This window comes from Dryobates pubescens, chromosome 28, assembly GCF_014839835.1.
Source record: "Dryobates pubescens isolate bDryPub1 chromosome 28, bDryPub1.pri, whole genome shotgun sequence".
Lineage (NCBI taxonomy): Eukaryota > Metazoa > Chordata > Aves > Piciformes > Picidae > Dryobates > Dryobates pubescens.
Window position 1 is genome coordinate 3,682,935 of NC_071639.1, and position 12,394 is coordinate 3,695,328.

General features: G+C 51.4%; 1 protein-coding gene across 6 annotated transcripts in view; it reads left to right on the forward strand.

Moving 5' to 3' along the window:
* The window catches only part of SOGA3 (SOGA family member 3), a 47,401-nt gene that overhangs the window by 20,620 nt on the left and 14,387 nt on the right, over positions 1-12,394 (forward strand). For 2 of the 6 annotated variants that reach the window (XM_054173959.1, XM_054173960.1), the window contains exons 5-7: positions 9,560-9,631; positions 10,696-11,493; positions 11,757-11,871. In XM_054173959.1, coding sequence (XP_054029934.1) covers positions 9,560-9,631; positions 10,696-11,493; positions 11,757-11,837 — 951 coding nt within the window. In that variant the 3' untranslated portion in view covers positions 11,838-11,871. Of the gene's footprint in view, positions 1-9,559; positions 9,632-10,695; positions 11,872-12,394 lie in introns of all 6 variants that reach the window. The other 4 variants (XM_054173956.1, XM_054173955.1, XM_054173958.1 and 1 more) reach the window with 3 other exon arrangements.

Genomic DNA, 12,394 nt, shown 5'->3' on the forward strand with positions numbered 1-12,394 from the left:
CAGGCTGGACTTGATGATCTTTGAGGTCTCTTCCAACCTTGGTGATACTGTGACTCTGTGACTTCTGACAAAAGCATAGAGTGACAGGCTGAGGGGGAATGGCTTCTGACTGACACCAGCTCCAGTTAGATTAGACATTGGGAGAAATTTTTTCCCCTGTGAGGCTGCTGAGGCACTGAAATAGGTTACCCAGAGCTGTAGAGGCTCCAAGCCTGCAAGTGTTCAAAGGCAGGTTGGATGAGGCCTTGAGCAACCTGGGTGAGTGGGAAGTGTCCCTGCCAACGGTACAGGGGTAGGAACTATCACAGTATCACAGTATCACTAACTAGATGATCTTTAAGGTCCCTTCCAACCCAAACCCTTGTAGCTATGTGTCTGTGCCTCAGAGTGGTTCCAAGGAATGTTAATAGATAGGATGATTGGTGCTTTATCTATATAAACAGAAACATAGGTAGAAAACCACGTCTGCAGATGAGCCACAGCCATCCTCACCCATCAGTGGTGCTCTTCCAAGTCTTAAAGTGATTTACTTGCTCCTGGCACCAGATGGCAGCAGGGGAGGCTTTTACAGGGCTCTCACAAGCCTCATTGCTTCCGAGGTCGTTTGAACGACCCAAAGCCCAGCTCTTACCGGCAACGCTTTCACTAAAAGTACCTTTAAGCAAAGGGTTTCTGTGATCTGGAATCTCATTTTGTTACCTGAGGAAGGTTCAGTTTGCTTTGATGAAAAAGAACAGCAGGATAATGAGGGGGGAAAAAATCTCATCTCTTTACAAAAAGAGAGGAGATTACACAAAAGAGATGAGAGACAGGGCTCAGCCTGAGTTAGAATCATGGAATCAATAACGCTGGAAAAGACCTCAGAGACCATCAAGTCCAACCTGTCAACCAACACCTCATGACTAACTAAACCATGGCTCCAAGTGCCACATCCAATCCCCTCCTGAACACCTCCAGGGATGGGGACTCCACCACCTCCCTGGGCAGCACATTCCAGTGGCTAACAACTCTCTCTGGGAAGAACTTTCTCCTCACCTCCAGCCTAAACCTCCCCTGGCGCAGCTTGAGACTGTGTTCTCTTGTTCTGGTGCTGGGTGCCTGGGAGAAGAGACCAACCCCCACCTGGCTACAGCCTCCCTTCAGGGAGTTGGAGAGAGCACTGAGGTCTCCCCTGAGCCTCCTCTTCTCCAGGCTAAGCAACCCCAGCTCCCTCAGCCTCTCCTCACAGGGCTGTGCTCCAGACCCCTCCCCAGCTTTGTTGCCCTTCTCTGGACACCTTCCAGCATCCCAACATCTTTCCTAAACTGAGGGGCCCAGAACTGGACACAGGACTCAAGGTGTGGCCTAATCAGTGCTGAGCACAGGGCACAAGGACTTCCCTGCTCCTGCTGGCCACACTGTTCCTGATTCAGGCCAGGATGCCATTGGCCTTCTTGGCCACCTGGGCACACTGCAGGCTCATGTTCAGCCTACTATCAACCAGCACCCCCAGGTCCCTCTCTGCCTGGCTGCTCTCAGCCACTCTGACCCCAGCCTGTAGCACTGCATGGGGTTGTTGTGGCCAAAATGCAGCACCCAGCACTTGGACTTGTTGAATGCCATCCTGTAGGACTCTGCTCACACAAGGGGAAAAAAGGTCAAAAATTCCTCTGTCTCTTTGGTTCTCCAAGAGCTGCATCCCTGCAGATGTAACACCCCCCCATCCCCTCCCTTAGTTACTTCTGTCAGACTTGCTTGTGTGAAATTCTGTTACCTTTGGTACCCTGCCCAAATATTTGGTTCCTTTAAAAATAGTCCTCAGCAGGGATGCTATTTATCATCTGTGAGGGGGTGCTTCTGACATCTTGGCTCAGAACACGCTGCCAGGGCTTGCACAGATTGCAGAGGGAGCCAACTAGGCAGAGTTTGCTGCAGCTCAGAAGAGAATCATCATGCAGAAAGAAATTAGCTTGGTGCAAAAATCTGTTGTAATAGTTCACTGAAAATATCCTGCCATAAATGGGGGGGGGGGGGGGGGGGGGGAGAAAAAAACCCCCAAAGTGCATTGGAGAGGTTGTTTGCACTTAAGTCTTCTGAAATTGCTTTTTAATGATGTATCAACTGTCAGCCATTCACAGGAGCCATTTGCTCCATGGGAATGTAGCAAAACTGAACATTTGGGGACTGGTACATCTGCCTTGCAAGGAGAGGCTGGGGGAGCTGGGGCTGTTCAGCCTGCAGAAGAGCAGCCTAAGGGGGAATCTCATTAGTGCTGATCAATAGCTAAAGGGTGAGCCATAGAACCACAGAATTGTCAGGGTTGGAAGGGACCTCAAGGCTCAGCCAGTTCCAACCCCCCTGCCATGGGCAGGGACACCTCACACTACAGCAGGTTGCTCACAGCCACCTCCAGCCTGGCTGCAAACACCTCCAGGCAGGAGGCTTCCACCACCTCCCTGGGCAACCTGTGCCAGGCTCTCACCACCCTCCTGGGGAGCAACTTCTTCCTGACATCCAATCTCAATCTCCCCATTTCTAGTTTTGCTCCATCCCCCCCAGTCCTATCCCTCCCTGACACCCTCAAAAGTCCCTCTCCAGCTTTCCTGTAGCCTCCTTCAGATACTGGAAGGCCATAATAAGTTGTCCTCAGAGCCTTCTCTTCTCCAGACTGAACAGCCCCAACTCCCTCAGTCTGTCCTCATAGGAGAGGTGCTCCAGCCCTCTGCTCACCCTCATGGACCTTCTCTGGACACCTTCCAGCACCTCCAGATCCTTCCTGTAATAGTGGCTCCAGAGCTGGACAGAGTTGTGGTCTCACCAGAGTGGAGCAGAGGGGGAGATTCACCTCCCTTGCCCTGCAGGCTCTGCTTCTCTTGCTGCAGCCCAGGATGTGATTTGCTTTCTGAGCAGCAAGTGCACACTGCTGGCTCCTGTTGAGCTTCTCATCATGTGTGTCAGAAGGATGGAGCCAGGCTCTTCTCAGTGGTGTCCAGTGACAGGAAAAGGGGCAATGGACACAAACTGGAACACAGGAGATTCCACCTAGACATAAGGGAAACATTCTTCACTGTGAGGGTGGCAGAACCCTGGAGCAGGCTGCTCAGAGAGGCTGTGGGGTCTCCACCTCTGGAGGCATTCCAAACCCACCTGGACATATTTCAGTGTGATTTTCTCTGGGTGATCCTGCTCTGGCATTAGGGTTTGGACTCAATAATCCTTCCAGCCACCACCATTCTGTGATCCTGTTGGGTCCTGTGAAGCAGGACACTTTGCAGGTGTTTTGTACAACTCTTTTTTACCCTGTGCAGCACAGCTGCACAAGGGCTGTGTCTGCAGAGCACCAAACCTTCCCTCAGGCTGACAGATCACATGCAGGGGATGATGCACAAAGTACAACAAAGGAAGCATTATCCATGGGGAATAATGCTCAACAAATGGCTACTGTGGCCAGGCTGGACAGGAGGAGAGGCTACATGATTGTGCAAGGCAGGCAGCTGGTTCTTTGTTGGCCACCAGGGTGCCAGTTTGAATAGAATGGAATAAAGCAGGTTGGAAGAGACCTTCAAGATCATCGAGTCCAACCTATCATCCAACACCACCTAATCAACTAAACCATGGCACCAAGCACCCTATCAAGTCTCCTCCTGAACACCTCCAGTGATGGTAACTCCACCACCTCCCCAGGCAGCCCATTCCAATGGGCAATCACTCTCTCTGTGTAAAACTTCCTCCTAACCTCCAGCCTAAACCTCCCCTGGTGCAGCTGGAGACTGTGTCCTCTTGTTCTGGTGCTGGCTGCCTGGGAGAAGAGACCAACCTCTGCCTGGCTACAACCTCCCTTAAGTTAGTTGTAGAGAGCAATAAGGTCTCCCCTGAGCCTCCTCTTCTCCAGGCTAAGCAACCCCAGCTCCCTCAGCCTCTCCTCACAGGGCTGTGTTCCAAGCCCCTCACCAACTTTGTTGCCCTTCTCTGGACAGTTGTGCTCCACCTCTGAACTGCCCTGGAAGTGCTACACTGCAAAGAGCAGAACTGCATGTTTTGAGTCACCTCCTTCTTGCACTTGCTCCCTTGCACTCATTTATAGCCCCATCCTGTGATGTGTGTCACTGTGCAGTAAAGAGAGATGAGTCACTTGACAGAGAGAGCACCTTGGGATCAGCTTGATGAGCTGATGATGTTCTCCATGGGCTTTACTCACTTGTGTGCAGCTCTTCAGCTTTCCCCCTTCAGCTCTCCAGCTTGGGAAGCGTGCTGATTGATCAGGCAGAAGTTTGGGGTGGGTTTTCTTTTGGTTTGTGCTTCAGGAATGTTCACACATTCATCAGAAGCTCTCATCCCAAAATTACCAAGGGAATCACTAAATTATAACTGAGACACTGCAGTGTGTTGCTGTGAAATACTGCAGGGTGAACAAAGAAGAGCACAATATGAGCTCTAACTTGTTGAGGAAGGCTCAGAGACTTCTCATTCTCATTTGAGAAGTGGGCCAGTGACAGCTGTATGAGGTTCAACAAGTCAAAGTGCAAGGTCCTGCAGCTGGATCAGGCCAACCCCAGGCACAAAATCCAGGCTGGGTGCAGAGTGGGTTGAGAGCAGCTCTGAAGAAAGAGACTTGGGGGTGTTGGTTGCTGAGAAGCTCCCCAGGAGCCAGCAGTGCCCTCCTACAGCCCAGCAGGTGTGCTGGGCTGCAGCCAGAGGAGTGTGGGCAGCAGGGATTCTGCCCCTTGACTCTGCTCTGCTGAGACCTCACCTCCAATCCTGCCTCCAGTTCTGGTGTCCCCAGCAGAAGAAGGACACAGAGCTGCTGGAGAGAGTCCAGAGGAGGCCACAAAGATGGTTCAAGGGCTGGAGCACCCCTGCTATGAGGATAGGCTGAGGGAGCTGGGGTTCAGTTAGGACAGGAGAAGACTCTGGGGGGACCTTGGAGCAGCCTTCCAATACCTGAAGGGATCCTACAGGAAGGCTGCAGAGGGACTTTTCATGAGGGTGTCTAGAGACAGGACAAGGAGGAATGGTTTTAAGCTGATGGAGAGTAGGTTTAGACTGGATCTGAGGAAGAAGTTACTCAGTATGAGAGTGGTGAGACACTGGCACAGGTTGCCCAGAGAGCCTGTGGCTGCCTCCTCCCTGGGGGTGCTCAAGGCCAGGCTTGATGAGACCTTGAGCAACCTGGGATAGTGGAAGGTGTCCTTGCCCATGATGGGCAGGAGGGTGGAACTGGATGATCTCTGAGGTCCTTTCCAGCCCAAGATAACCTTTCAGGGGTCCATGGAGCCTTTCTAAGTGTGTGTTTGTGCTGGCATGTTGTGACACGTGGTATCTGGCTGTCTCCGTCGCTGCTGTTAGCCACAGCATCCATCCAGATGTGTAGCATGAGGCCTGTGGCTATCAGTTCTGGTTTGCTTTGTTGGATCCCAGTTGTGTGATGGTGTTAATTGACTTTGGCTCTCTCAGCAACAGATCCAGGTTAGGTTTAGGTCACAGCTGAGTGCTTGCAGTTAGAAGGTATTTGCCACGCATCTGTTTCCATCAGTGTTGTGTGCAATGAGAGGCTTCTACATGCCTCTAAAGCATGAGTGATGAAGCCATCCAGCTGGCCTAATTACCAGGAGTGTTTTATGTTGCAGGCTTGCCTGAATTATTTTATTCTTTACAGATGCTGGCAGTTCAGCTCTTTGATTAAATGATTAATTAGAAGCACCTGCAGCAGTGCCCCAGAAAGTGCTTGGAACTGGAGCATTGCCTTGGTGCCACTCATAAATACACTCAGAGCTTCATTTGCCTTGTGGGGCACTTCTAGGAGTATTGCTGCTGGGTTCCCCAACCTCTGGTCAGGTTTCATGCATTCAAAGCAGGGGAGATTCAGGTTGGGCTTCAGGAGGAAGTTCTTCACAATGAGGGTGGTGGAACACTGGAACAGGCTGCCCAGAGATGTGGTTGAGGCCCCATCCCTGATGACATTCAAGGTCAAACTTGATGGGGCCCTGAGCAACCTGATCTGGTTGGAGGTTTCCCTGCTGACTGCAGCAGGGTTGGACAAGATATTGAAACATAGCTCTGAGGTCTCCCTGGAGCCTTCTAAGGTCCCCCTGGAGCCTTCTCTGCTCCAGGCTGACCAGCCCAAATTTTCCCAGCCTGTCTTTATAGGACAGATGCTCCAGCCTCTGATCATCTTCCTGGCCTCCTTCATGGTCTCTCCTGTGCTGGGGGCCCCAGAGCTGGGCACAGCACTCTGGATGAGGTCTCACCAGGGCAGAGCAGAGTGGCAGAATCACTTCTCTTGACCTGCTGGTCACACTGCCTTTGATGCAACCCATATGAAGATATATGTCTTCATATTTCACAGAATCAGGGAATGTTAGGGATTGGAAGTGACCTCTGGAGATCATTGAGTGCAACCCCTTTGCCAGTGCAGGTTTACCTAGAGAAGGTCACGCAGGAACACATCCAGGCAGGTTTTGAATGTCTCCAGAGAAGGAGACTCCACCACCTCTCTGGACAGCCTGCTCCATCACCCTGAAGTTCCTCCTCATGTTCAGATGGAACTTCCTATGTTCAACATGTATTTAGTCATATCAAACCAGATATTCTCTGATTGCCCCAAGGCTTGTGTCACTGACCATCCTTTATCCAATATGGTTTGGTTTGGTTGGTTTTGTTTTCCCAGGCAGAAGCATTAGTTCATTAGTGTAGGACCAAGAACTGACTCTTGCATAACCCCATCAGGGTTGCTGTGCATTAACCTGCAGGTGATTTGCTGGCTCAGTGGCATTTGTGCTAAGTGCTGAGGAGTCAGGTGTTTGTTCAGGGTAGCTACTTAAAAATGCATCCCAGTGATCAAATATTTATAATGAGCTCAGGGCTGCCAAACTTTGTCTCAGAGTGAAGGTCTGAAGTGAGTTTAAGCAGCACAGCTTACACAGCTTTTCGTGCAGCTGTTCCCTGAGAATGAAGGTGGTAAAACAGGCAACTGAACAGGAGGGAGACTTCTGGTACAGTGAGGGTCTTGAGAGGCTGCTGGCTGGAGCACCTCTGCTGTGAGGATGGGCTGAGGGAGCTGGCATTGTTCAGCCTGGAGAAAAGAAGAACCCAGGGGGATGTTAGAGCTGCCTTCCAATCCCTCAAGGGAGCCTCCAGGAAGGCTGCAGAGGGACTTTTCACATTCCAATGGGCAATCTCTCTTTCTGTGAAGAACTTCTTCCTAACATCCAACCTAAACCTCCCCTGCGCAGCTTGTGTCCTCTTGTTCTGGTGCTGGGTGCCTGGGACAAGAGCCCAACCCCCACCTGGCTCCAGCCTCCCTTCAGGGAGTTGGAGAGAGCAAGAAGGTCTCCCCTGAGCCTCCTCTTCTCCAGGCTAAGCAACCCCAGCTCCCTCAGCCTCTCTTCACAGGGTTGTGCTCCAGACCCCTGCCCAGCCTCCCTGCCCTTCTCTGGACACCTTCCAGCAACTCAACATCTTTCCTAAACTGAGGAGCCCAGAACTGGACACAGGACTCAAGGTGTGGCCTAACCAGTGCTGAGCACAGGGCAGAATGACTTCCCTGCTCCTGCTGGCCACACTGTTCCTGATGCAGGCCAGGATGCCACTGGCCTTCATGGCCCCCTGGGCACACTGCTGGCTCATGTTCAGCCCACTGTCCACCACTACCCCCAGGTCCCTTTCTGCCTGGCTGCTCTCCAGCCACTCTGACCCCAGCCTGTAGCACTGCCTGGGGTTGTTGTGGCCAATGTGTAGAACCTGGCACTTGGATGTGTTCAATCTAAATAGCTGAGCTGGCAAATAAACAGCAGCCTAGCAAGCCCTAGGAAATAGGTTTAACTGGCATCACTTTGCAGCCAAATACCTTATTGCTGCAGTGTTCTGAGGTTTGCTTTTGTGTCTCAGGATTTGTGCCTCGGCTGAGTGTAAGCTGACTGTGCACTCTGCAGCTGTAATGAGGCCTGGCTGGAGAGTGCTGGGGAACAAAGCATCCTTAGCTCTTCCATCTTTTGAAAAGTTCAAATGGCAGGAGACCTTTTCCTCTTCAGAGCAGCTGCTTCCACTGTTTCATGGTGTCCTGGTGGATGAAGGAGTGTGCTGCAATCACAGAAAGCGAAGTGCCAGAGTTTGGCCGGCTGCATGAGCAGGGCATATGGAGAGCTTTGAAATGTCAGCTTTCAGCTTTTACTGCTCAGGGGGGGTTTCCAAAGAAGAGAAAGAAAGAACCAAATGTAATGGAAGCAGAAATATGCTGCTTCATTTTATGCACTGCAAAGTGTGCTCTTTAGAGGGCTGGAGCACCTCTGCTATGAGGACAGACTGAGGGAGTTGGGGCTGCTCAGTCTGGAGAAGAGAAGGCTCTGAGGAGACCTTATTGTGGCCTTCCAGTATCTGCAGGGGGCTCCAAGAAAGCTGGGGAGGGACTTTTGAGGGTGTCAGGGAGTGATAGGACTGGGGGGGATGGAATAAAACTAGAAATGGGTAGACTGAAATTGGATGTTAGGAAGAAGTTGTTCCCCAGGCAACCAGCACCAGAACAAGAGGACACAGTCTCAAGCTGTGCCAGGGGACGTTTAGGTTGGATGTTAGGAAGAAGCTCTCCATAGAAAGAGAGATTGGCCATTGGAATGTGCTGCCCAGGGAGGTGGTGGAGTCACCATCACTGGAAGTGTCTAAGAAGAGACTGGATGGGGTGCTTGGTGCCATGGCTTAGTTGATTAGATGGTGTTGAGTGATAGGTTGGACTTGATGATCTCAAAGGTCTCTTCCAACCTGGTTAATTCTATTCTATTCTATTCTACAGCTGCCTGAAATGAGGTTGGAATGCAGTGGGGGTTGGCAGCACCTACAACTTTTCTTTCTTTGAGTGGAAGCTCTGCCTGTGCTCTCTGGGCCTGCCCAGCACTTGATTAAAGAGGTCTTTTGAAATGAGAAGAGGGCTATTAAATGTGAGACTTGTGTGGATCCAAGATCTTAACCAAGGGCAGGAGAATAAAGTATTGCAGATACTGGAGCTGGGGGTGTTCAGCCTGGAGAAGAGGAGGCTGAGGGGAGACTTCATTGCTCTCTGTGACTCCCTGAAAGGAGGATGGAGTGAGGTGGGGGTTGGGCTCCTGTCCCTAATATCAAGTGATAGAATGAGAAGAAACGGCCTCAAATAGTGCCAGGGGAGGGTTAGGTTCTTTGCAGCAAGAATGGTCAGGGACTGGGACAGGCTGCCCAGGGTGGAGTCCCCATCCCTGGAGGTGTTCAAGAAATGTGTGACATGGCACTTGGTGGTGTTGGTTTGATGTTTGGGCTTGATGATCTTGGAGGTCTTTTCCAGCCCAAACAATTCTATGCTTATGTGCTAGTCTTAAAACGTATTAATGTATTCAAATGAAGAAAACAGGTAACAGGAGTGATTAAACCAATGCTCATGTAACATTGCTGGGTCATTTTGGGGCAGCTCTGTCTCACCTCTGTACTTTGTAGCTCAAGGATTACAAGGAATTAATTCTCTTATGGTTGTGTTTGACTTGCTGTGTTTTAAAAGAGTGGCTGCATTACATACCTCTTAATGAAATACTCACTGTATCTCATTGTATTGTTATTGCAGCAGTCACTGAAGAGAAGAGGGAGCAAAGACCTGCCAAAGTCAGAAAAAAAGTCACAGCAGACACCAACAGAGGTAAGTTGCAATAGCAGTAGCCTGGATTCTCGTGTGGGGGCTTCAGGGACACGGTGGAAATCATGGAATCATAGAGCGGTTTGGGTTGGAAGCGACCTTAAAGACCATCCAGTTCCAGCCCCCCTGCTGTGGGCAGCAACACCTCCCACCAGCCCAGGTTGCTCAAGGCCTCATCCAGCCTGGCCTTGAGCACCTCAAGGGAGGTGGTATCCACAGCCTCCCTGGGCAACCTGTTCCAGTGTCTCCCCACCTTCACTGGAAAGAATTTCTTCCTAATCTCCAGTCTCAATCTCCCGTTTTCCAGCTCAAAGCCATTGTCTCTCATCCTGTCACTCCCAGCCCTTGTCAAAATCCCTCCCCAGCTCTGCTGTGGATGCTTTCAGGTGCTGGAAGGCTGCTTTAAGGCCTCCCTGGAACCTTCTCTTCTCCAGGCTAAGCACCTCCAACTCTCTCAGCCCTCTGATCATCTTTGTGGTCCTTGCCCCTCGTCCTGTCACTACAAGCCCTTGTAAAAGAAACTGTGCTCACGGTTGGTAGATTTGCATTTTGCTTGCCTGCTTGCTTTGCTCTTTCCTGTGTGCTGTGAAACAGAGAGCTCTTAGCCCACATCTGCAGTCAGCCCACCTGAACAAACTGCTGCTGTGGAGCCCACCAGTGCTCATCCACTCTGTGTTCTGAGCAAAAGAATTGAGTGGGAGCAGCAGTGACCCAAGATTCTAGAGCCTTTGTGTGCTGGCTTCTGGCCTCGTGAGCACTGTCAATTCTATCACAGTGTTGCAAGCCTAGAAACAAATAAGGCTCTTTTTATGAGTGCCCCCAACCTCCCCTCCCCCCCCCACCCTCCAAGTGTTTTCTGGGGGCTGTGCAAACTTTTAGTCACCAGTGAAGAAGTCATCTCCCCCTAAGTGTTTATTTCTATCTATTTATTGATCAGTGCAGGAAAATCTCTTAGTTTCTAGAGCTGTGCACCTGTGATGGTTAACCTTGTGACTTAAGACCATCCACTGGAGGCCTCCTGCTTTACAGCAAGTTTCTTCACAGGCTGCTTTTTCTTTTTGTCCCAGGAGGACAATGAAGACCTGAAATGCCAGCTACAGTTTGTCAAAGAAGAAGCAGCCTTGATGAGGAAGAAGATGGCTAAGATAGATAAAGAGAAAGACAGATTTGAACACGAGCTGCAAAAGTACAGATCCTTTTACGGGGATTTGGACAGCCCCTTGCCAAAAGGAGAAGCAGGTGGGCCACCTACCACAAGAGAAGCTGAGCTCAAGCTTCGGTTGAGGCTTGTAGAGGAGGAAGCTAACATCCTGGGGAGAAAAATAGTGGAACTAGAAGTAGAAAACAGAGGGCTGAAAGCGGAGCTTGACGATCTCAGAGGAGACGATTTCTCAGGGACCGCGAACCCCCTCCTGGGAGAGCAGAGCGAGTCCCTGTCAGAGTTGCGGCAGCACTTGCAGCTGGTGGAAGACGAGACCGAGCTGCTGAGGAGGAACGTGGCCGACTTGGAGGAGCAAAACAAGCGCATCACGGCCGAGCTGAACAAGTACAAGTACAAGTCCGGGGCCCACGAGAGCTCCAGGCACCACGACAGCGCCAAGACGGAGGCGCTGCAGGAGGAGCTCAAAGCCGCGCGCATGCAGATCAACGAGCTGAGCGGCAAGGTCATGCAGCTCCAGTACGAGAACAGGGTCCTGATGTCCAACATGCAGCGCTACGACTTGGCCTCTCACCTGGGCATCCGGGGCAGCCCCCGGGACAGCGACGCCGAAAGCGACGCGGGCAAGAAAGAGAGCGACGACGACTCGCGCCCCCCGCACCGCAAGAGGGAGGGCCCCATCGGAGGGGAGAGCGACTCCGAGGAGGTACGCAACATCCGCTGCCTGACACCCACCAGGTCCTTTTACCCCACCCCGGCGGGGTGGCAGAAAAGCTTCACTGACAGGCAGCAGATGAAGGACATTCGCTCCGAGGCCGAGCGGCTGGGCAAGACAATAGATCGCTTAATTGCTGACACGAGCACCATCATAACAGAGGCCAGAATTTATGTAGCTAATGGGGACCTCTTTGGACTGATGGATGAGGAAGATGATGGCAGCAGGATACGCGAGCATGAGCTTCTTTACAGGATCAACGCCCAGATGAAGGCCTTCAGGAAAGAGCTCCAGGCTTTCATCGACAGACTGGAAGTCCCAAAGTCTTCGGATGACCGCAGCACAGACGAACCTTTGTCAGTGAGTCAGGTAGACTTTTACTTCTTACGGCGCGCAGGTAAAGAGGCTCTGCCCAGGGAATTAGGCCTCAGGTTTGCTGTGTGGCCCATGACGAGCCTTCGTTCTAGAGAAAAAGAGCTGTTCCTTGCGTGATTTTTGATCCTTGTTAGAACCAGAGAGCCCTTTGGGTTGGAAAGGACCTTCAAGGTCATCCAGTCCGACCATTCTCTCACTCTGCCGAGGCTGGTGCCAAACCTTGGCCCTCAGCACCCTGTCTCTGCCTCTCTGAAACACCTCCAGGGGTGGGGGTTCCACAGTGAGTGAGTTTGGACTCCTGGAATTTCAGAGGATTCTGCTCTAGGAGGCAGAAGGTTTTCTGCCTTTCAGAGTTTGCAGCTGCGTTTGCCAGAGTTGTGCCTTCGTTGCCGGGAAGGGCAGTGCAGGCAGCACTTTGGGCAAGTAAATGACCGTGATCATATCCTTACTAGTTGGGGTCCTGTTAAATGAATACAAAGGAAAAAACCTCACTCATTTTAAACAAGAGGACACCTTG